This window comes from Chenopodium quinoa, unplaced genomic scaffold (genome assembly GCF_001683475.1).
Source record: "Chenopodium quinoa cultivar QQ74 unplaced genomic scaffold, ASM168347v1, whole genome shotgun sequence".
Lineage (NCBI taxonomy): Eukaryota > Viridiplantae > Streptophyta > Magnoliopsida > Caryophyllales > Amaranthaceae > Chenopodium > Chenopodium quinoa.
The window spans coordinates 3,040,919-3,062,495 of NW_018745024.1; the positions used below are offsets into that span (position 1 = coordinate 3,040,919).

The 21,577-nt window shown below is 35.0% G+C and overlaps 1 protein-coding gene across 1 annotated transcript; it reads left to right on the forward strand.

Annotated features, from left to right (window-relative positions):
- The first annotated feature begins 281 nt into the window (after positions 1-281).
- LOC110708309 (TOM1-like protein 5) lies at positions 282-16,285 on the forward strand. The gene is made up of 11 exons (XM_021886413.1): positions 282-697; positions 1,432-1,490; positions 2,164-2,288; positions 6,112-6,190; positions 6,376-6,474; positions 6,582-6,695; positions 10,078-10,244; positions 10,434-10,509; positions 13,605-13,690; positions 14,971-15,306; positions 15,388-16,285. Exons 3-11 carry the CDS (start codon positions 2,182-2,184, stop codon positions 15,719-15,721), a joined length of 1,398 nt encoding a protein of 465 aa, XP_021742105.1. The 5' UTR covers positions 282-697; positions 1,432-1,490; positions 2,164-2,181; the 3' UTR covers positions 15,722-16,285.
- The last annotated feature ends 5,292 nt before the right edge of the window (positions 16,286-21,577 follow it).

The window sequence follows — 21,577 nt, forward strand, 5'->3', positions numbered from 1 at the left end:
GGTAATGGATGATTCCCTTGGGGGAGCTGGGGAATCATGATGGAAGGAAATTGGGTAATCAGAGGGGAAAGGGAATGATTAAATCAGACAAACAAACAACATTAAAGGGAACCATAGCTGTTGATTCCCATTCAGTTTCTTGAAACCCCTCAACCAAACGCCCCCTTAGTGTATTATCTTTATAGATTAACATGAGAGCCTATTATGTACACCCAAGTGTACCGTACATTCGGTTTCATTTGCTCATTCAATAAACAAATACGTAAAAATATTATTTGCTCGATTGTTGATTAAATGAGCAAATGACCCCATGTATATTGTACACCTGGGTATATTTAACATATTAAGGGTCAAAGTTTACAAAATTTGATCTAAAAAATGGTAATGGAGCAAAAATAAAGAGACGGAGGGAGTATAAAAAGAGTATTTCGTATGTGTATTCAGATTAGTAATGCCTACCAAAATACAGCTCAAAAAAAAAAAAAAAAAAATAATTTAAAGGCGCTGTCGTCCTCGTGGCGGGGCTGGACATTTTCTGTAAAAAATAGCAATAATTCTCTCTCCTGACTCTTCCCTTTCACTTTCTGTAATCTTAAACCCTTCTCAGTCTCAAGATTCTCTTCTTTCATCGCCTGAAATTTTCTTCATTTATTAATTCTTCATTTCCTTTTCATCTCCGCTATTCTTTGATTCTCTTGTAAGTTTTCATCATTTTATCAAGTTTAGTTATCGGATTAATTCATCATTTGTATTTGTATTTTAGTTTACGGATTTGATATATGCAGTCTTAAGGGCTAACTATAAATACTCCGTATTATATATTCGTTCGGAGTACATGTATATATATACACACGGAGTATTTAGTATAAATTTTAATTAGAAATGAATGATAAAATCACGCATTTGATCGGTGTAATTAAGTTGAATTATTTCTTAATGTTTCTATGTTAAGCTTCTGTATTTCATAATTTGTTAGGAGATGGAATAAAGTGATTTTATTAACTTTGCTTGTAATTTCGGCAATGGGTATATTGAGAGGAGTGTGGTATATTGAATGATTGAAATGTAAGCAGTAAGTATACTTTGGTTGATGTTGTTTTTGGATTTTTTAGGGGTTAATGGAAGTGGGTATTTGGGTGATCAAGTGGAATTTAATGTTCTAATATAAGTATGTGTTTTGTTAATTATATGAAGCTAATGTAAGTACTTCCTCCGTTTTCTTATAATCGCAATATTTTTCTTTTTTCGGAAATTGTAAAATGATTGTAGCATTGCTTTAATTGGTTGATGAATTCCCTTTTTTTTTTTGGCATTCCCACATCGTTGCAATTAATTGAAAACGGAGGAAGTAATATTTTGTGTGTTTGAAAATGACTTTTGGATTGGCGAGGTATTGTTGGACATCATATTAAGTATATTTTATCTTTCCAGTGTACCTGGTATAGGCGTATGTTTCTAAGTGCTCTTGAGGCTGCACAGACTGTTGATAGGTAAATCACTTCGCTATTATAGCTATCTTTCATTAATTGGTGTCGTGCCTCTAAATTTCTATGTGTTCTTTTGATCTTGTTAAGAATAATTGATTTTTTATTTTGTTGATAGCAATGTATGCAGTGCACGTTTGTTGACGAGTAACGCTTCTCACATATCATTGTCTGTTGTTATCATATGCATGTAGTTGTTAGTTACAAGTAATAGATTTAGGTTGGGTGAGCTGGATTAAGTTACGAACGTAAAACCCGCTTTGTTGTTTGTATTTTCCATCTGAAATTATCAGTCTATCATTAATCATGCTTTTTTGTTTGGCTTTATGAATGGTTTTGTTAGTCTGACTTCTGACATTCCCTTGTTACATAAGAAATTTGCATGAAATTGAATTAGATGGAAAACAAAGCTACATGTTTTATCTAATGACTCAAAATTCACCATGTCCAAGTCTATGTGATCCAGTAACATGACTCATGTCTGGAGTTTGGTCCATTTATTGGAATTGCATGAGGTTGTTTTGTTTTGTTTTTTATTTCGAAGCTGAAATGTTCAGTTAACTTGTGCTACCAAGGATTGATTTACATGCTTATCTCATACGAAGTATTATGAAGTGTCACTCTGTAACTTTGTTAGATGAAAAAGACTTCTGAAAGTTTTTACCCCATTTGTTGGCAGACTCAAAACATCTTGGAGATGACAATGGCTTCGGAGCTTGTAAATATTGCTACAAGTGACAAACTAACTGAGGTTGATTGGGCCAAAAACATTGAGATCTGTGAAATAGTTGCTCATGATCAGAGGTATATCCTATTAAATTAAACTCTATGTTCTATTTTGGCATACAATCAATTATGAAATCTTTTATTGAGCTATATTGTTACAACTTACAAGTTTGGGGCATTAAGATTATAACTGCTAAGAGACTGTAACAAAAAAAAAAAATACATCTAAGGGTTCCCTTATCGACCATCTGGTACTCAAAGTTTTGATTTGACTTTTAATATCTATTACTTGCAAACACTCTCATCTTCTGCTGGAGCATGTTTCTTTGAAGGTCTGTATATCTATTTATGTAAAAAGGTTGGTAACAATGACAGTACGAGAGTTTGAGGTTATATGCATGTCTACAGGAAGTTGTAGACAGATGTTTTTGTCCATATGCTTCAGCGGTCTATAGATCCTTAGTGTTAATCTTTATATGCTCTGCTCATGTTAACAGAGGTGATGTTTAGCTAGATCAAGGTACTATTGCTGTGGAGCTGTAATTCTGTAAGAGGGAATTGTAGACTTGTATGTTTATTAATTACTGAATCCTGGATCAGGTAGCCAGCATCCGCTATAGAGACTAAACTTTAGCATATAATTGAGAAAGTGTCTCCTTGGTCGATCCCATCTGTTTATGCTGAGGCTTTGTTCTGCTTGCTTTGGCTTTGTTTACAATTAAGATCTCAATCTGAGCTATCCTTCAATTACATTGGGTTTTTTTTTTTGCTTTTTCTTGAACTATACATGATTGGAGATGCTGATTTTTATTTCCCTTATTTTCTGGTTCTTTACGACTTTACAAGCAGAAAGTTGCTCCAAAGCGTATTAATAACATGGTACATGAATTAGCTAATAGTTACGAGATGGTGAAACCATATTAATGTCTTTGTTTTTTTTTTTTTTGGAAAAATTCCGGAATAATTTCACACATGGGGCATCCGCCCAAAATAATCCCACCTTTGGGTTATTTTTATAGGAAATTTTATTCTAATAATTTCACCTTTGGCCGGTTCGCTGTTAATAATCCTACCTTTTGATTATTATCTAATAATCTCACCTTTGGGGGCTATTCTCTTCTAATGGTACCTTATTACGGGTAACCTGTTGTTTGGGTAAGTCTTTATTTATTTATTTTTTTAAATTCCTTGGCCACGCATTAGTGCATCACCCCCCTTCCCCAACCACCAGTCCCCATTCATTTCCAACAACCAGGCACCAACAAAACCAATTAACCCAATTCAGCCCCTCATACCACGCAATCCCTTTGCCCTCGCTGCTCCTTGCTGACTCACCAACAGTTTCGTCACCAGCATCTGCACCTCCTTTTCATCAGCAAGCCAGCACCCGCGCAATTCAACTATCTCGCAATCCCTGCACTAGTGCACTCCAATCCGCCACCAATCAACAGCAATTCAACCTCCAAATCATTGCAGTCAGCAATTTGGCTACCTACAATCATGATTGTGGCCTCCATTTGAGCAATTTAACACCAACAACTTCAATTGATGCTGCAATTTGAAGACCCAAGATGCGCCCTTGTTGGGGCGGGGATTTTCGTGGTGGGGAGGGCTGGGCTGGCGTTTTTCATGGGAATTTCGGGGTGTGGGAAGGCTGAAATGAATCGATTTGGGGTGAGGATATTTTGGGGTGAGGATATTTTGGGGTGGGGTGTTTCGAGGGTGCGGGTGGCTGGGATAGGCTGTTTCAGGGGTGGGCGTAGCTAGGGTTTTGTGTTTCGGGGGTGGGGGTTGTTGGGGTGGGCGTGGCTAGGGTTGTGTTTCGGGGGTGGGGGTTGTTGGGGTGGGTTGTTTTAGGGATGGGCATGGCTGACTTTGGTGTTTCGAGGTCATGGGTGGGGTGGCTGGTTGCAGGGGTAGGGGTGGGCTGCCTAGCCGGGAAAAATGGTGGAAGGAGGGGAAAACGATAAGGAAGGACCGAAGGAGGGAAGGGAAAAAAATTAATTTTTTTACAATATTATATTAAAAGATTTTTTTAAAAAAAATTCGACGAATCACAAAGTCACATGTGGCATGCTAACCCATTATATTGGTTACTAACAAGTCAGGGACCATTAGAAGAGAATGCCTCTTAGAGGTGGGATTATTAGATAATAATCAAAAGATGAGATTAATAGCGGCAAACCGGACAAAGTTAGGATTATTAGAATCAAATTTTCATATTTTTAAATAATCCGACCGTTATACTCAATCCGCTCATAATGGTCCGAGTAACCAGTAACCGGTTGGAGAGGTAATTTTTTTTTATTAAGTTTAATTTGCACGTGTCACAACTTGATTTGTCCAAAATTAAATAAAAAATTAATAAAAAAATAATAAAATTAAATAAAAAGAAGAAACCACCACCACCTAAGCCACACCACTTCAGCCACCACCATCCAAACCCAGATCCCTGAACCCCCACCCCACCTAGAGCCGAAACGCCCCCACCCTGAAACTGACCTATGGATCGGGATCCTACCCCAACCCCAAAACCCCCTTCGAAAAGTCGAAACCCCACCAAACCAGACCTCAAGAAGATCGGCGCGGCCAAAAAAGGGACAAGGGATGGGGAAGGGGTTGGATCGGGACGGGAAAGGGGTTTTCGAGGGTGGGGATGGTTTTATAGCTTGCCGGGGCTTTGCGAAACAGTGCATGGGTCCTCGTGAGGGAAGGGGTTGATAGTTCAGGGGAGGGGGGTCCGGGCCGTCCGGCGCTTTCTCTGGCGATAACGCCGGTGCCGTGGTTAGGGATGGGTAGCCGGAGCCGCAGGGCATAGGATCGGACTTAGGTAGCAGGGACGGCAGCTGATGGGTGGTTTCTATTTTTTTTTTTTTAAATAAGTTAATCTTTTTTGAAATTTTATTTTATTTTTTGCATGTGTGTGGTAACTTGTTATGTTACATGACTGCTTTGGACCATTTTGAGCGGATTAGGTGTAAAGGTTGGATTATATAAAAATAACCCAAAGGTAGGATTATTTTTAGCGGAAGCCCCAAAGGTGGGATTATTCCGGACATTTTTTTTTTTTTTGAGGGGGGGGGGGAGGAGACTAATAGTTATGAAATAATGAGACCACAATAATTTTTTTTTTTTTTTTTTTTTTTTTTTGGGAGGTGGGGGTGGGGAAAGGTAAGTGAGTCATTGGCCTATGACTTGATAGCCTAGATAACAATTAATGTCTTTCTCAGCGTTGGAAGACAATTTTTATCTTAAAGTGAAGATTTATTTCCTTTAAATTCAAGATGGAAACATTCTTACCATCATCAGAGGGGTCATGTATCCGTTTTCTGATTTTGTAAACTCTTTTGTCTTGATAAGAAGGTCCGGGTTGAGGGTGTAAATGGAAAAAAAAATGATAGTATTTTCATTCTAAGTTCTTCATTTTGTCATCATCTGAATGTTTAGACCGGATTTTGGTGTTTCTCTTGGTGACCATTGGGTATGTATTGAGTTGTACTCTGTGTTAATATGTAGGATATTAGCTTTTAGCGGTAGTAGGTGATGTTAGAAGCCAGTTGCTAAGTTACGTAACATCTCTATTTAATAATCAATTATTTATTTATTTGTATTCTTGTGTGGTTTTAATATAGTCTTTTCACGAGGAAACTGTCTATGATGAGGTGGGATTAAATTTTGCAAGCATATGGCTGATAATCTGTAGTTTAGGCTGGACTTACTAATTACCTGCACAATTTGTGCCTAGTATCCTTTTGCTTAATGAAAGCAATTATGCTGGCTGAATATAATGTACCTGTTTTTTTACAAAATTTTGAGGTCTTTAATGCACCTCTCTTCTGTGGTGATTTCTTTTCTTCATCAGCTAAAAGTTTTGTTATGTCTTGGCAATTGTTCTGTATAGGCAAGCAAAGGATGTGATGAAAGCGATCAAAAAGCGCTTGGGTAGTAAGAGTTCAAATGCTCAGCTGTATGCTGTTATGGTAGGTAGAGCTAAACAGTTCTTTCAGGATTCATTGCATTTCCTTACATATTTGGACACTTTATTGTTGGTCTTTTTTGTGTGTGTGTCATGTAAGAATAATGATGCAGCCCTTTAATTGTTGTTATGAAAAGAGAACATCTTTAAAAATGGTTTGGTCATTGGTTTGTTTTTGGAACTTTCCAGCTGTTAGAGATGTTGATGAACAATATTGGTGAGGCTGTTCATAAGCTGGTGATAGAAGCAGGTCTTCTCCCTATTTTAGTTAAAATCGTGAAGAAAAAGGTATTTACTGCTTTTTGTATAATTTTCTCACCCAGAAAAGCTGATGGAAAGCAACAATTTTGATAGTCTGTTTGTGAATGATCTCACTTTCTTGTCTCCTGTTACAGTCTGATTTACCAGTGCGAGAAAGAATATTCCTTCTTCTGGATGCAACACAAACATCAGTTGGTGGAGCAACTGGAAAGTTTCCTCAGTACTACAATGCTTACTATGAGTTGGTGGTAGGTATACATGCATGCATTTCTAGCTTATAACCTGCAGTGGCGGATCCAGGATTTTTGAAATACTGAGTCACCGTCAATAATTGATTACTTGTTTCAATCCAATAATTATATATATATATATATATATATATATATATATATATATATATTTCACCAAAATAATTTCAATCCAAAAATAGGACATAAAAATCCATACTACAATAGTACTTAGAAATTCAATCTTACAAGTCGAAAGTACGTAATCCAAATAAATAACATGTTACAAACAATGGTACTATAAAATTATTACATTAAATTAACTTTATGATTTTTTTACTTAATTGATAAGCATTGTGGGAAAATATTAAAATTGGTTGCATAGATATAGTATAAAAAGAAACAAGAATTATTAAAAAATTATACGGAGTACCAAAAAAAAAATAGTGAATAACTTAAGAGACCTGTTATTTAATATAACTGGTCTCTTTAATGAAAAAAAAGAACGCAGCAAATATTTCAATGTCAGCAGAAAAGAGATCTGTTATTTTTTGATATTTAAATAAAAAATCTGACACAAAGCTAACTCAGGTGGGTGGCAGCAATAGCAACTGAAAAGAGACCGCCTATTACCTATATATAATAGGTGGTCTCTTTGATATTTTTTTTTTGCTGGTGTGACTCACCATGCACATGAGTAGATCCGCCCCTGGTAACCTGTCAAGTCTTATATTATTCAAAGCAATTATAAGAGTTGAACTGAGCTGTATGGCTTTTTGCTTGTATATGGTGGTTCTTTTTCTTTTTCCTTTTTTTATCCCTCAGGTTTCTAAGCCCTAAGAGAAATGGTTGTGAAACATGTCAATTAATATGTATTAATGTGCGAGGTGTGTGAACTTTTAAGTTTTTGAAGTATTGCTTTAGATTACCTACTGCTTTTTGCAATAATATTGAATCAGTTTCAAGCCCCTCTCATATCATACTCCCCCCTTGTCCTCGGAGGATTTTTTAAGATTATTTTAGATGCTTTGTTCACAACAATTGGGAAGATAGAAAACTTAAGCGATGCTTCAAGGTTAATTCGTTTCTTGCTATAAAGTAATTAAGTAATCACATCTCCTAGTCATTTCAATGTATAAAAAGACTGGAGGCGCACCAAGGCGTTTTAGAGTTCCTTGCGCCTAAGGCGTGCCTGATTGAAGTGAGGCGCATATAATAAACAATAAAAAAATTCTGAAAAAAAATCTATGTGGTTTGGTGCGTCTTACGCTGCGCCTCATTGAAATCGCCTTGCCTAGACTACAAAAGGTGCATGACCCCTTGTGCCTTGTGGTTTGGACTTTGGAGTTGGACTAAGGTGTTGCATGTATTAGATTCAATCAGTCTAATTGTTTTTGAACCCATAAGTTAGTTTATTAATGCCACAGTTAGAATTGTCTAATTGAAGTATGAATTATTGTATTAGATAGTGCTGTACCAAGTTTGAAATCCTGGCCAGCCACTGATTGTAGCCTTATGTCACACATCATGTCCTTTTCTTTTCTTGTGGCTTCTCTGTGTATAATTCTTTCTTTTCTATTAACTCATGTAGGTTCTTTTTTTTTTCTATTAACTCATGTAGATTCTTTATTATACTCAATCCTTAATAGATTATAGCCCTACTTTTGTCACTTGGCATGAATCATAGTGAAGTCTTTATGTGGAGGTTGAGAGAATTTAATGTGAAGTTAATAATTTCCCAAGTTTTGGGATACATCAGCATGTATTTGGGTAAAAACTAACTTGAGTTGGAACAGTAGGACAAAGTTGGCATATTTGAGATGGGGAGGGGGAAGAGGAATGGAGAGGGTTAAATTTCCAAGAAATTTTTGCGAGAAAGTTTAAGGTTATAATTGTTGAAGATGCTTTTCATTGTCCTCTTGTCATATTTAGATGAAAGTTTATGTGTCACAAGTCACAACCGAGTGTTTTGGCATCAGATTGTGCGGCGCACTCTGGCCTTTTAGTGACAAGGACACAAGCGTTGTACGGAAATGGATTATGAGCACACAGCAACACAAGCAAGCGTTTGGATCTCAAGGGCGCTTATGGCTATTTGGTGACGATGTGCGGGTGATCTGGGCTTGTGACGGGCGTACAAGTCAAAGCGGGCACCAGCGGGTCCGATCATGAGCTTCTAATAGAGTCTAGTGAGTAGATGGGGGTTGTTATGCTAGCAAGACACAGTATTTATAAAGGTCTAACAATAACACATGCATAAAAGCAAAGCAACACCGGGTAGAAGGCCTTTGGATTTCATTAATCTCTTGCCCTTTAAAGAGCTTAAATTTTCATTTACAAGATTCTCGATTGACAATACGCAATAATTGCGTCTAAGGCCTAGAAACCTTAAACTAAAAGCCTAGAAAACTTGAACTAAAAGCCTAGAAAAGCATTAGAAAGTTATCTAAGACACATAAAGGAGGTTGAATTTTAACACTATGTTACTTGGACACTGTTACGAGTGTATGACTATTGGGGGCTATCCAAGTATCCTTCCATGTCAAGTTTGAAAAATTCAGACGTGGGGACACTATCCTAAAATTGGACACGGGTGTAGGGACATGGCATTAGTGGGATATATTAATGTTTCAGAAGACTTTTTGCACATTTTAGGCCGACTTGAATGTTCATTATTGTTGAAATGTTTATCAGAAACTTTGTGAGCTACATATCACACGTATTCTTCTTTTCCTTATAGCATTATCTTCTTCGATTATGTGGTCCAAGATAATGAAATTTCTGGTAAAAAATGCATCCTTTTTGGAGGGTTGACAGCCTAACACAGATGGAGAAGAAAACAAAAAAAGAGTTAAAGGAACCTAGATGAAAGTGAACATGAAATTACTAAGGAGCAAAAGCATCATTTCATGTTCTAAGAGTTAAGATGGGAGTAGCTTGAAGAGGTACTGGGGTGATATATTAACATGTGGAAGTCCTTTGAGCTTGAATTTTATTCTAATTAGGTTATCAAATGTTGTTCACCGCACTTCAGGGAAGAAATTGTGAGAAATATGCTTTCCTCTAAAAAAAAAAAAAAAAAAAAAAAAAAAAAAAAAAAAAAAAAAAAAAAAAAAAAAAAGGAAAGAATTGTAGAGTTGGTGACTGAACCTTCACATCTTGAAATTGTTTACGTATTAGTAGGTACTTTTATATGTTTTCTTTTGTTAATCCAAAAAAGATGGAAAGGAATTGTAGAGTTAGTGACTGAACTTTCACATCTTGAAATTGTTTGTGTAATAGTCGGTATTTTTGTACGTTTTCTTTTGTTGCCTTTTCTGGATTATGGTTTATTGTATTGTATTTGGGTAGTCTAATAACGGTTTCTAAATTTAAATTGAGCTTATCAGTTCTGTTTATTCAGAGTGCAGGAGTAAAGTTTCCTGGAAGGCCTAATGCAGTCTCATCTAACCATAACTCCTCTGGTGCAAGCCAAAGTAATTTAACTGTTGGAAGCATTGCCGCGTCAGCCAGTGAAAGGGCCCCAAAAAGGGAAGAACGTCAAGAACCCCAGCCTGCACCTGGGTCCAGGTAGATTGATTTACTAATCACTTTCTTCATAATTATGCTTGACATTCTTTTGGTTTTCCTGATATAGTTGTCAAATATCTAATAATAATCTAAGTCATGAATATGTCAGTGTTCCAAATAGTAACTTTGCCATGGTGAATTGTTAGTATACTATGAAGCTTATTGCTTTCTAAATTTGTGCCCATGCAGTATAATTGAAAAGGCTAATGCTGCATTGGAAGTTCTAAGAGAAGTTCTGGATGCAGTCAATGCTCAAAACCCTGAGGTATTTTTGAACTCATTTTTCGGTGGATGCTACATTTCCATGCAAATTCTTCAGTTAGCTTTATGTGCATTTTGAATACTATCATTCAAGCAAAATTTTATTTCTCTCTGTCAAGTTTGACCAAGCCTAAGCCAAATTGGGCCTCAATATGAACATTTTGAGGTTCAACTCACGTGGCTTTGCATATATTAATATTTATTTTCTTTTTTTTTTCCCCCTTATTTTGTTACTATGATTTTATTTTTCGTATCTGTAAATTATTGAAAATGTTGGTAAAAAATATCTTAGAGGATGCTAACAAAAAGAAATTAATAAGTTGAGGAGAAAAAAAATAGGAATCAAGCTGATCTGAGTGTAGCTTTAATCAACTTGCCAAGCGTAGCTCAACCTCAAGGCTATCTGAGCTCTGCGCTGAGCCAAACTCATACAAGCAGAGCCAGAATCTGGCAATTTGGGATTTGAAGGATATGGGAATCTTGTGTTTTTTCCTACTAGTACAACAGTCTCCAATAATATTGTATAATTAGGCACCAGGATAACCGTTGAAGTTAGTGTCTCGAAGTTAGCTGTATGATCCTTTTTACCCTGTTTAATTTTGTATAGAGCAATGTTATAGACTGTAAAAGCTCTGCTTGCTGCCTGTCACCTTTATTTTCTCTTCCCTCAATTTTTTATTTTTATTTTTATTAATTTATTTATTTTATTTTTTGGGTAATTTCTTTAAATTACTTCCATTGAAATTGAAATGTATTTGTAAAGATACTTGTATATCTTGAATCTTTTTTTTAATTTATCACCTAAGTTGCACTGAAAGGGCTGGGCTGCTGAGTGTTATCTTTCTGCAGTTCTTGAAATCAATCTCTTATGAAATATTCCTCACGTGTATTAGATTAACATGTTTTTGGTTGCGTAGTGTTTTTCTTATCCATTTCTAGTTTTCATGCTATAATCAAAACAAGTGAAACATCTTCAGTATCTAAGCCTCTAAGACAAGACCTTTAAATACTTGTGCTAAAGAAGCAGAGTGTAAATTGCTGGTAGTATACTAGTTGACTTCAATTTTTTTTTTTTAACAATTAGTGAAGCTCTAGTCAAAACCCGAATGAAGCTTGTCATGATTTGGCTAACCTTGATTGAGATGTACTTTTGACTTTTACCAGGTACACTAGGTGTGACATGAATTGAGAGCGTATCATGTAGCTAATACTGAAACATTTTGAAAATTTTATGTTGGCTGATGGATATGGCTGCAAAGGTTTGTGGTTATGTATTGTGGAGGTAATCCTAAGGGAGGTGGGCATGGGGTTTGGATGGAGGGGACTAGTAGAACTACCAGCCTACCACTTAAGATATCAAAAGAACTTAAGATCTTAAGATAGTTCTCTTGAAAAAGATTATCACTAACTTGTTAAGTAATTAAGCTTACCACATCAGTTACTCTTAAAAAAGGTAAATAAAAGGGGGAGAAAGAGAGAGAGATTGCTCACAGGGACGAGTGCTGACTGCTCTTGTTTTGGTGGATCTGACCTATTTTAGATCTGACTCACGAGTTTACTTTCGCTCCTAAGGGTCAGACCTGGATTTCATAACTACACCCGGGTCTCGTCGTGTCAACAGTAGGATAATGGCCCAAGTCTGAGCATTAAAGCACTTAACAATATTGGGAAAGTCTAGGCAAACTTCCTTACCTTGCAAAAGTTTTCCATGGATATCAAGCACTGCATGCTGCACTATGTCATCTGAGTTCCTTAATCAACTCGTATAATGGTATGGAATACTTTTCAGGATCATTATATGTCAGTTAGACACTCTAATTGTCTTGAAGGTGTGAACAACCTCTTGGTAAAGAATGAATTAAAGAGACAGGGAAAGAAGAGAAAATTATGTGAGATATATACTCACAAATGGGTTTGAGATCATAAAGTTAGTATGATTTAGCAAACAATACAATCTGAAATTTGGTATGTATTTGTAACATGATAAAGACGTGCAGAACTCCATTTAGAATCAAGAATATGTATATGCTATGCTCCTGCACCTGTGTCTAATTTATGGAAATTTTTATCAATCACCAATGTCCAAAATATGAGTCTTGACACACCTAACACATGGATATACACGCATTTCTGACACATTTACAGTAGTCATAATGTGTCTGAGTAACATAGATGACATGCAAACTAGGTTTTGGAGCTGCTAAATGTTGCCTGTGGTGGCAAAATTAGTCATGAATCAGTTGTCACTAAGTTAAGTGTTGAGACGTTCAGAACTCCATTTAAAATCAAGAATATGTATATGCTATGCTCCTACACCTGTGTCTAATTTATGGAAATTTTTATCAATCACCAATGTCCAAAATATGAGTCTTGACACACCTAACACATGGATATACACGCATTTCTGACACATTTACAGTAGTCATAACGTGTCTGAGTAACATAGATGACATGCAAACTAGGTTTTGAAGCTGTTAAATGTTGCCTGTGGTGGCAAAATTAGTCATGAATCAATTGTCACTAAGTTAAGTGTTGACATGTTTGAGCATTGTTCTTTTGGCTGTTCCTGTCTGATCCTTCAACTCTGAGCTGTACCCTTGTTCTATAAAATGTTACTCTTACTTTTTATTTTGTTCATGCTCCTGTATCACTGGCCTAGACTAAACAGGTTCTTACAAAATGTTGTATCTGTTTAGTTTGTAAGACATATTTGCATGTTCTTGTACATTTTAATCTTATGAAGAAGGTAAAAGAGACGAGTTTCTGTGTTCTTTGTGTTTATATTTTAGGCTATCATCTGTTCCAATCTACTTTTTGTGTTGGTCTCTTTGTCGTGAACTAGATAAGTTTTCTCCTGTTATTATCTGGAACTTTGATTGTACCATATATCCTCAAAGTTTGAACAAGCTAGGTGAATTAATTATTTAATGTCTACATGTTTTGGCATGCTTCTTATGTCATTCATGACTTCATCACCTGGGTTTGACTGTATATAGTGCAGAGTTATAGGGGTAAGGTAGTAAGAGATATTAACTATAAATGGAATTAATGCTACTTAAACCTAGTTTGACTGTAGCTCTCCCTGTGTTTCTCTTTTAGGCAGCAAAGGATGAGTTCACTCTTGATCTTGTGGAGCAGTGTTCATTTCAAAAAGACAGAGTAATGCACCTTGTGATGACATCCAGGTATATATTTTAAAGTAGTGTTTCTGGTTTCCAGTTTTTTAATTTTGGTTTTGTTGCTGTATATGCTCATTACTATAATACTATGTCATCCTCTCATCAAAACAAAATCAATTATAAGTGGGATTACTGGAAGACTTTAGACTCCATCTTTTGTTTTCCGTATGCATTCCAATTTTAATATTATATTCACAATTGATCTACTACCTTGAATGTTTTACTAGTCTAAATTGTAGAAAGTGAGCGGGTTTAGGAAAATGGTGGTTAAGGTATGAGAGATGGAGCAAAAGGTGGATGAGTGTAAGAAATAAGTAGAGTAAGGGAGTGAGTGGAAAGGTGTAAATACTGTAAATAGTGTGAGTTGAACGTTTTGAAATATCTGAAAGCAAAAGTGAGTCAAACTCTTGGGAAATGGAGGGAGTATATATCTTTTATTGCTCTCAAAATTATATGTACAATTTTGTGGACAATGATGTTTCGTTACAAGATGGCACACCGCACACCTTCACTGCTAATTTGTTAGGTTGTTCACACTAAGTTGGTGCCCTGTGCTGCTCTTGAACCTGTCAGTCTGTTATAAAAAAGGGTATTATACCATATAACTATGTGGTTTAGGTATTTTTGGTAGATAACCCTCACGTTGGAATCCATCATGTGGTGAACCCGAACTTGTAAACTGCCAATAATTAGATGTAGAAATCAGAGAGCCTATTATGTACACCCTGGGTCATTTGCTCATTTAATCAACAAATGAGTAAAAATTATCTTCTCATTTGTTGATTGAATGAGCAAATGACCCTAGGTGTACGTAATGCCTGGGCGTATATAACAAATTCTAAGAAATCATGGGAAATTCTCATTGGTAGCTTTAAGTTTTTGCTTTTTATATTTGGTAGCAATAAAATAATTCAACTTACACTTTGATTGACCAATAGTAGTCTTCTTCAGGTCTACTTTTCCAAAAGAGGGTAAAAGAAGAATAGTGTTGCATTCCCTATGTTCCAAAATGAATTTCGTGTTCATTTTCAATTTGAAATTATAGGTGGAAATTATTTATATATTAATTTCTAAATACTTATAATTTTAATAGTATGTTTAAAAGAGCAGAATTTTTTTTCAGATCATCCAAAATTTAAGTGCAGAATTTATTTTGGGAAGGAGGGTAAAGAGTCTAAAGACAAATTTTGGACTATGAATAAACTGTTATAATTGGGGTATTGCTATATGCTATTACATCGAAGATCATATCATGAGTTTAACTATGTCCATCTTTTTATAAACAGAGATGAGAAATTGGTCTCTAGGGCTATAGAGTTGAACGAGCAGCTTGGCAGGATTTTAGCAAAGCATGCAGCTCTACTTTCAGATGGCCCTGCACCAACAGCTAATGTTCCTGCGCCTTCCAAGCAGCGCACTCCACCATTGAGCGATAATAATCACATGGATACTGCCACATGGGTAGCAAACCATAAATATAATAATACTAATGGGGCTAGGGGCACTTGGGCATCAAACCATAAAAGTCATGTTGGTCAACCCACATCACCACCAAATCATATCAATCGTACTGACCATGAAGATACAGATGAAGAAGAGGAGGCAGCGCAGCTTTCTCGTAGGTGTGTGCCTTCGGAATTTATCTTAATTTTCTATTCTCCTAGGTCTTGGGATCTGTGTTGTTGACCTTGGACTTTACTCAGGATTCGGAAAGGAAAAGCACTTGTGAGGCCTGAAGATGAAGAAAGTGCAGAAGAGAGGCCATTTGGAATGCAGGGTGCTTCCATGCCAACAGAAACTTTGCATCGGCCTCTTATCCGACCTCTAACTCTTGAGTCACCATCTCGTGAAATGCAGGCGCCACCTTCAGCTACTTTGATCCCACCCCCACCTGCAAAACATGTTGAGAGGGAAAAATTCTTCCAGGAGAAGAAGGGAGATGGCGCTTCTTTGTCAGGCCACATGAGAGGTCTTTCATTACACAGTCGCAATGCTAGTAATAGCTCGTACAATGGGAGCATAGGTTCTTGTGAATGATATAGTAGCCGACTTGAGTATATTTATGATTTATTATGCGGCTTTTAGTGTTTTGAGTATTGATATTAATCTGCTGTGGAAGCAAAGAGGGCTTTCAGTGTTGTAGTTCTGGGTTTGTGTGAGAGCGTCTGAAGATGTGGACATACAGGAATTCGCCTGGTTACTCACTACAGCCTGCTGGTGGCAACAATTTCTGTATACATGCTTGTGTCGGTGTCGGTATGTTTGTGTAACTAGTTATTGGGAATGGTCTTATTGGTCTATAGGTATCAGAATTTCTGTAGCAAAATGAGTTTGTGAGTGAGTCGTTTATCCTTATTCGACTTATGGGCATATGTATATCTATACCTGAGTGAATGTAGCAATCATTAATTTATTTATTAGCATACTTGATTACTTGTACATGTTTTATGGCACCCACACTAGGTGTTCAAGTTTTTTCTGTTGCTGAGCAAAAGAGAACATCTTAACTTGTAATCAGGGTTTGTGGTATTTTTGTGTAAATGTATTACTATCAAGAAAATTTTTTTCAGAAAAAATACACGATTATAATTTGTGAAAGCCAATTAGCTTAGTTTATGTCTCGAAACTAAAGAATACTAAGTCTCCTCACATATTCATCACTGTCCTAAATCTCCTAATCATAAAATTCCCCGAATTTAACACCAAAATTGTTCCTTACAAACTCATTGCGATCTCTCATAAATTTTACATCCTTACATTGTTGGTATGCTATCTCTATCCAATACCCTAGCTCTCATTTCCTTAACAACCAGCCACCTAAAAGATGAAGACGGTTCTTCGAGTTACCACCCATCCAAGCTTCTCGCTTTCCTAGACCATGATAAACACACTCAAGCTTATACCTATCCTTTGCTATTTTAGTGCAAAATCAAATGAAATTCTTGTAAACACATCTAACTGTCTTGAGCCTAGATCCTCAAGTATTCTAAAAAAGTAAACCAAATCACTTATTACAACCGGTTGAATAGTACAACCAAGACTATTTTTTCGTTCATTTGGAACTCCTAAAGTGTCGTGTGGACTAGTAAAGTGCAAATGTTGGTTGCACTTTACACTCGGTTAGTTGTACAATTGCATTTACAAAAGTGTCGTATGGACTCGTATCATCACGTGCACCTAGCATCACATGTCATGTAAACTGCATGGAACCGATGATTGGATAAAAGAGCAATGCCGCGTTAATGATGGAATCTCTGTCTTGCTTAGAACTGCAGCCTAGCAAGAGCACAGTGTTGTAGTGGTTTTGAAGCAAAGGTGCAAATTTTTTCATAATATAAGTGAACGAAATAGCTAAAAGATTATAGAGAAATGAGGTAATAATATTCTTATAGGCTGTGAAGAATCCTATTAATCATGAAGAAAAGTCTAATTGGAAAGAGGTTATGACAAGTGGGGGTTTAATTAGTTAAAAAAATAGTTAAAGGATTATAGAGACATGGGGTAATAATACTCATTTTCTATATTGATTTGTAGTTAATATAATACAGTAGAATTTTTTTTACCAGGCTGCTAGGAAACTCATCATTTGACTTTAAAATCATAAGTTGGAACTCCACCAACTACAATTGCTTAGAAGTGCCAATTGGTTGCTGGTGTAGTGGTGATTGTGACTACACTTGATAAGGAGGACCGCGTGTTCAATTCCCGTAACAACAATCTCACCTTAAAAAAAAAAATGTTAGTAGTATATTTTCCTTTCATAGTTGCATCATAACAACAATGTATATTTTTCTTATTGAAAAGATTCAAATTTAAAATATCTACTATTAGTCCCCATGTTTCCAATTGTTTTCTCCATTAATTTTTTTCCCAATTTCCAAAATAACATGTTTACCTATTAATGTCTTTAATTGTGTATTTGTATAAAGAATAAAAAGTTAATATTTTGAAAGTAAATATTTGACCAAATCTAGGGATGGCAATGAGGTGGTTCGGATGCGGATGATGGTACCTCCATATCCATATCAGCCTAAAAATCTTTTACCCATCCCCGCCCCACCACCCATGGCGAGCACTATATCCACATCCATACCCGCCCCGCTGGGTACAAGATAAGATCCCCCACCACCCACTTGGATATTCATATCCACCCATACCCGCCCTAAAATCTTCCCAAACTCACTGCCATAATGTTGAATTGTATTACATTAATGACAACTACATCAAATTATGTTAAAAATTTTGGGTTTCTTACGGTTTGGGCGGATTGGGCCTTAAGGGGTATCAAGTTGTCATAAATTCTAAACTCGTCTTAAGGAAATATCGCATATTCTTAGGTGCACACTCATGCACCTAAAAATAGGTGTAATAACAGCACAATATGAACATTAGCTTTTTAGAAAGTGAACATTAGCTTTCTTCTCCTCTACTTTTCTCCTTCGTTTTTTTATTTTCTCTCTCCTCTGTTTTTTAAATTCCCCCTTTTTTTACACTTTTTTGATTGACTTTGTTTCTTAAAACATGAAAGTCGTTATTAAGTATGAATTTTTGTGTGGATTTCGATTTGTGCTTTAATTTCGATTGATTAAGGTTTATATGAATCTTTGAATTCACAAATTATACTCTGCTTTTTATCTTTCCTTCTTTAATTCCTTTTGCCTATGTTTTTTCCCTATTTTTCTCGTTTTTTCGATTTAACGATTGAATCTGTTTCTTACAATATGGAACTGGTTGTTTATCTGACTTTTTGAATTCATATGAATTGAAATTTTTTAGCTTCGATCAATTTCATCTGATTTTCTGCAAATTTTTTTATCAATGAACATAATCATGCAAAATATAAACATATGCATAGGTTCCCTTAAATGTGAACATTAGCTTTTCAAAAAGTGAACATAGGCATAAAACATATGAACAAACGCATTTCAGAAAGTAAACATAACAATTCAAAATATGAACATAAGCATTGGTTTCCTTAAAGTGAATATAACCATTTAAAAGATGAACATATGCGTAAAAAATATGAACATATGTATTTAAGAAAGAGAACATATGCATAAACAAACTTAATGAGAATATTTATGATCAACAAATATTTACTATGGATATTTAATTATGAACATATAAAATATTGTTATGAATATAAGGCATGTAATTATGAACATAAAAAATTGAAGAAATAAAAAATAATATGATTATGAAACATATGCATCATAAGTATTAAAAATATGAACAACATTGGTTCATTTTTTAATGCGTATGAACATAATTAAGCATTTCAAAAAGTGAACATATACATAAAAATTATGAACATATGGATTTAGAAAGTGAATATAAGCATTTCAGAAAGTTTACAAAAGGATTCAAAATATGAACATAAGAATTCAAAATATGAACATATGCATTTCGGAATGTCAACATAAGGTATCCGTTTGATTTCACTAATTTTTTTTGACAATTCCAATAAAAACTTCGAACAATATAGTATCGAACAATATTCAAACAAATTAAGTGATAATCAAATAAATTCAAACAAAATAAAGTTAAATTTACATAAAATTGCCTTTTTTAGGGAGAATCTTTTTTATTTTGCTTCTCTTTTCTAGTATCCATCGATGTTTTTGCAGTTTTTTAGTGAGAGAAAATGAAATAGAGGAGAGAGAAAGTGAAATAGAGGAGAGAGAAAATCATAAGAAGAAGAGCAATTTTTGAGTTTGTAAGTGACGTTACACTGGGTGTGGGTGGGTGTATTGTAGTTAACGTGTTTTTTAGTTAGTTTTAGGGCCTTTTTTTGACTTCTGAGCCACTGTTACACCTATCTAACTATCTAAGAGGGTGCACCTTGGACTAATTGAGGAAAATGAGGCAGGTATAAGGCGGGTACGGGTCCATACCCGCCCCATCACCCATGGCAAGTACACATTTTGTACCCATCCCTACCCTATCACCCGCCAAACCTCCCTCCATTCCCGCCCCACTAGGGCGAGGATGAGGCGGGTCTCCCATTTAACCCGACTCACTATCATCTCTAACGTCCAAATCTAACAAGATATCTCATAATGATGTTTTTTTTTCCTTAATACTTCCTCCATTTCTTTTCAGTTGACACATTTCTTTTGTCACGTTTGCCAATGCACTTATTCAATCTTTAATATCTTTAATTATCAATAAGCAAAAGTTATGAAAAGTTGATATTTTGAAAGTATATAACATGACGAATCTAACAAGATCTCATATGAATATATTTTTTATTACGTATAAAGCACAAAACACGGTCAAAGGGAGGTATGTGAATACTGCTAAAGTCAAAATGTGTCAACTAAATAAAAACGGAGGTAGTATATATTAAAGGGAATTCACTACAAAAAATGTCCATAATTCAATCCATTTCTAAATTAGAGACGGAGTTAAAAAAATCCGTATCTAAATTAATTTAGAAACAGAATTAAAAATCTGTTTTTAAATTAGAGACGGAGTTCAAAAGCCCGTCTCCAAATTTGAAACGGAATTGAAAATCTGTCTCTAAATTAGAAATAGATTTTTTTTCGTTGCAAAATTAGAGACTGATTTTTTTTTTTCCCTTTCTGTTGCTGATATGAGCGACGAATTTTTAATTATGTCTCTAAATTATTTTCGAAATGAATTATGTAAAATATTACTTTAGAGACGAATTATGTAAACTAAAGTTCGTCTCTAAACTAGAAACGGATTTTCAAACCCGTCTCTAAACTAAGACATTTTTTTTTTTTGAAAGAATAAACTAAGACAGATTTTAAATTTCGTCTTTAATATTTCTTTCACTTATTATCATTTATGTGCGTAGAAGTAAATAAATAATATTTGGTAAAGTTGGTAAGAATGATCGTTGCTGATATTAGTGACATATTTTTTTTTACCGTTGCTAAATTTAGGAACGATTGTTTTTTCCAAAGTAATCCATTGCTAAAACTAACTATCGAAATAAAATTGGTAGCAGCTAAGTTCAGCAACCGGAAAACGAATACAACATCGCTAGTCTCACTTAGCGACAACAGTTTTCCCAATGCAGTAATTTCATTTCAAAATCTATCGCTACCTATATCTAGCGACAGAAAAGTACATTTCAGCAACATATCTGTTGCTAAATGTCTATTTTTTTTAATTATTTTTTATAGTGATTCAATACGAATTTTGACTGCTAATAAGAAAATAGCAAAGAGACAAAAGAGTATGCACTTATTAAATCAAATGAATTGAGCCATACAATATTACAATAATGTATGGGTTACACATATAATGTTTGGCTTATCCTTTTTTTCATTTTGATGGACTATATAAGTATACAAAGAATGAAAGAATGGATTACTCAGGTAATATAACTACTAGCTCTCTATGCACTTGTTGCATGCTTAAATTTCAAAATTTCACCACTTATTGATCATCAATATAACAATAGTCTCAAATTTAATTTAGAAAGTCAACGTAATACATCTAAAATTATCAAGGTTAATTACTGAAATAAATAATTTTGTTAACTATCAAACATATATTCCCTCCGTTTTTAAGTACTTGCTCCATTTCTATTTTTTGCACTATTCATTTGTCCTACTTTGACCAATGTTTGTGATTTATACATAAGAAAAAATGTACTTGTTGAAATTATTTCAATGAATAGATTATTAATTTTCAATTGTTAAAATTTATATTTATTAATAATTAAAGATATTAGTGATCAAAGATTAGTATCGGCATGCGTGTCCAAGAGAAATGGAGCAAGTATTTAAAAACGGAGGGAGTAAAAGCAAAAGAATCAAATTTTAATTATCACCAAAGATGATTTGACATTTAGGGAGCACTTTGTAAAAAAAATGAACATAGGAAAATGAAACAATTAACAAAGAGATTGTTTTTCCA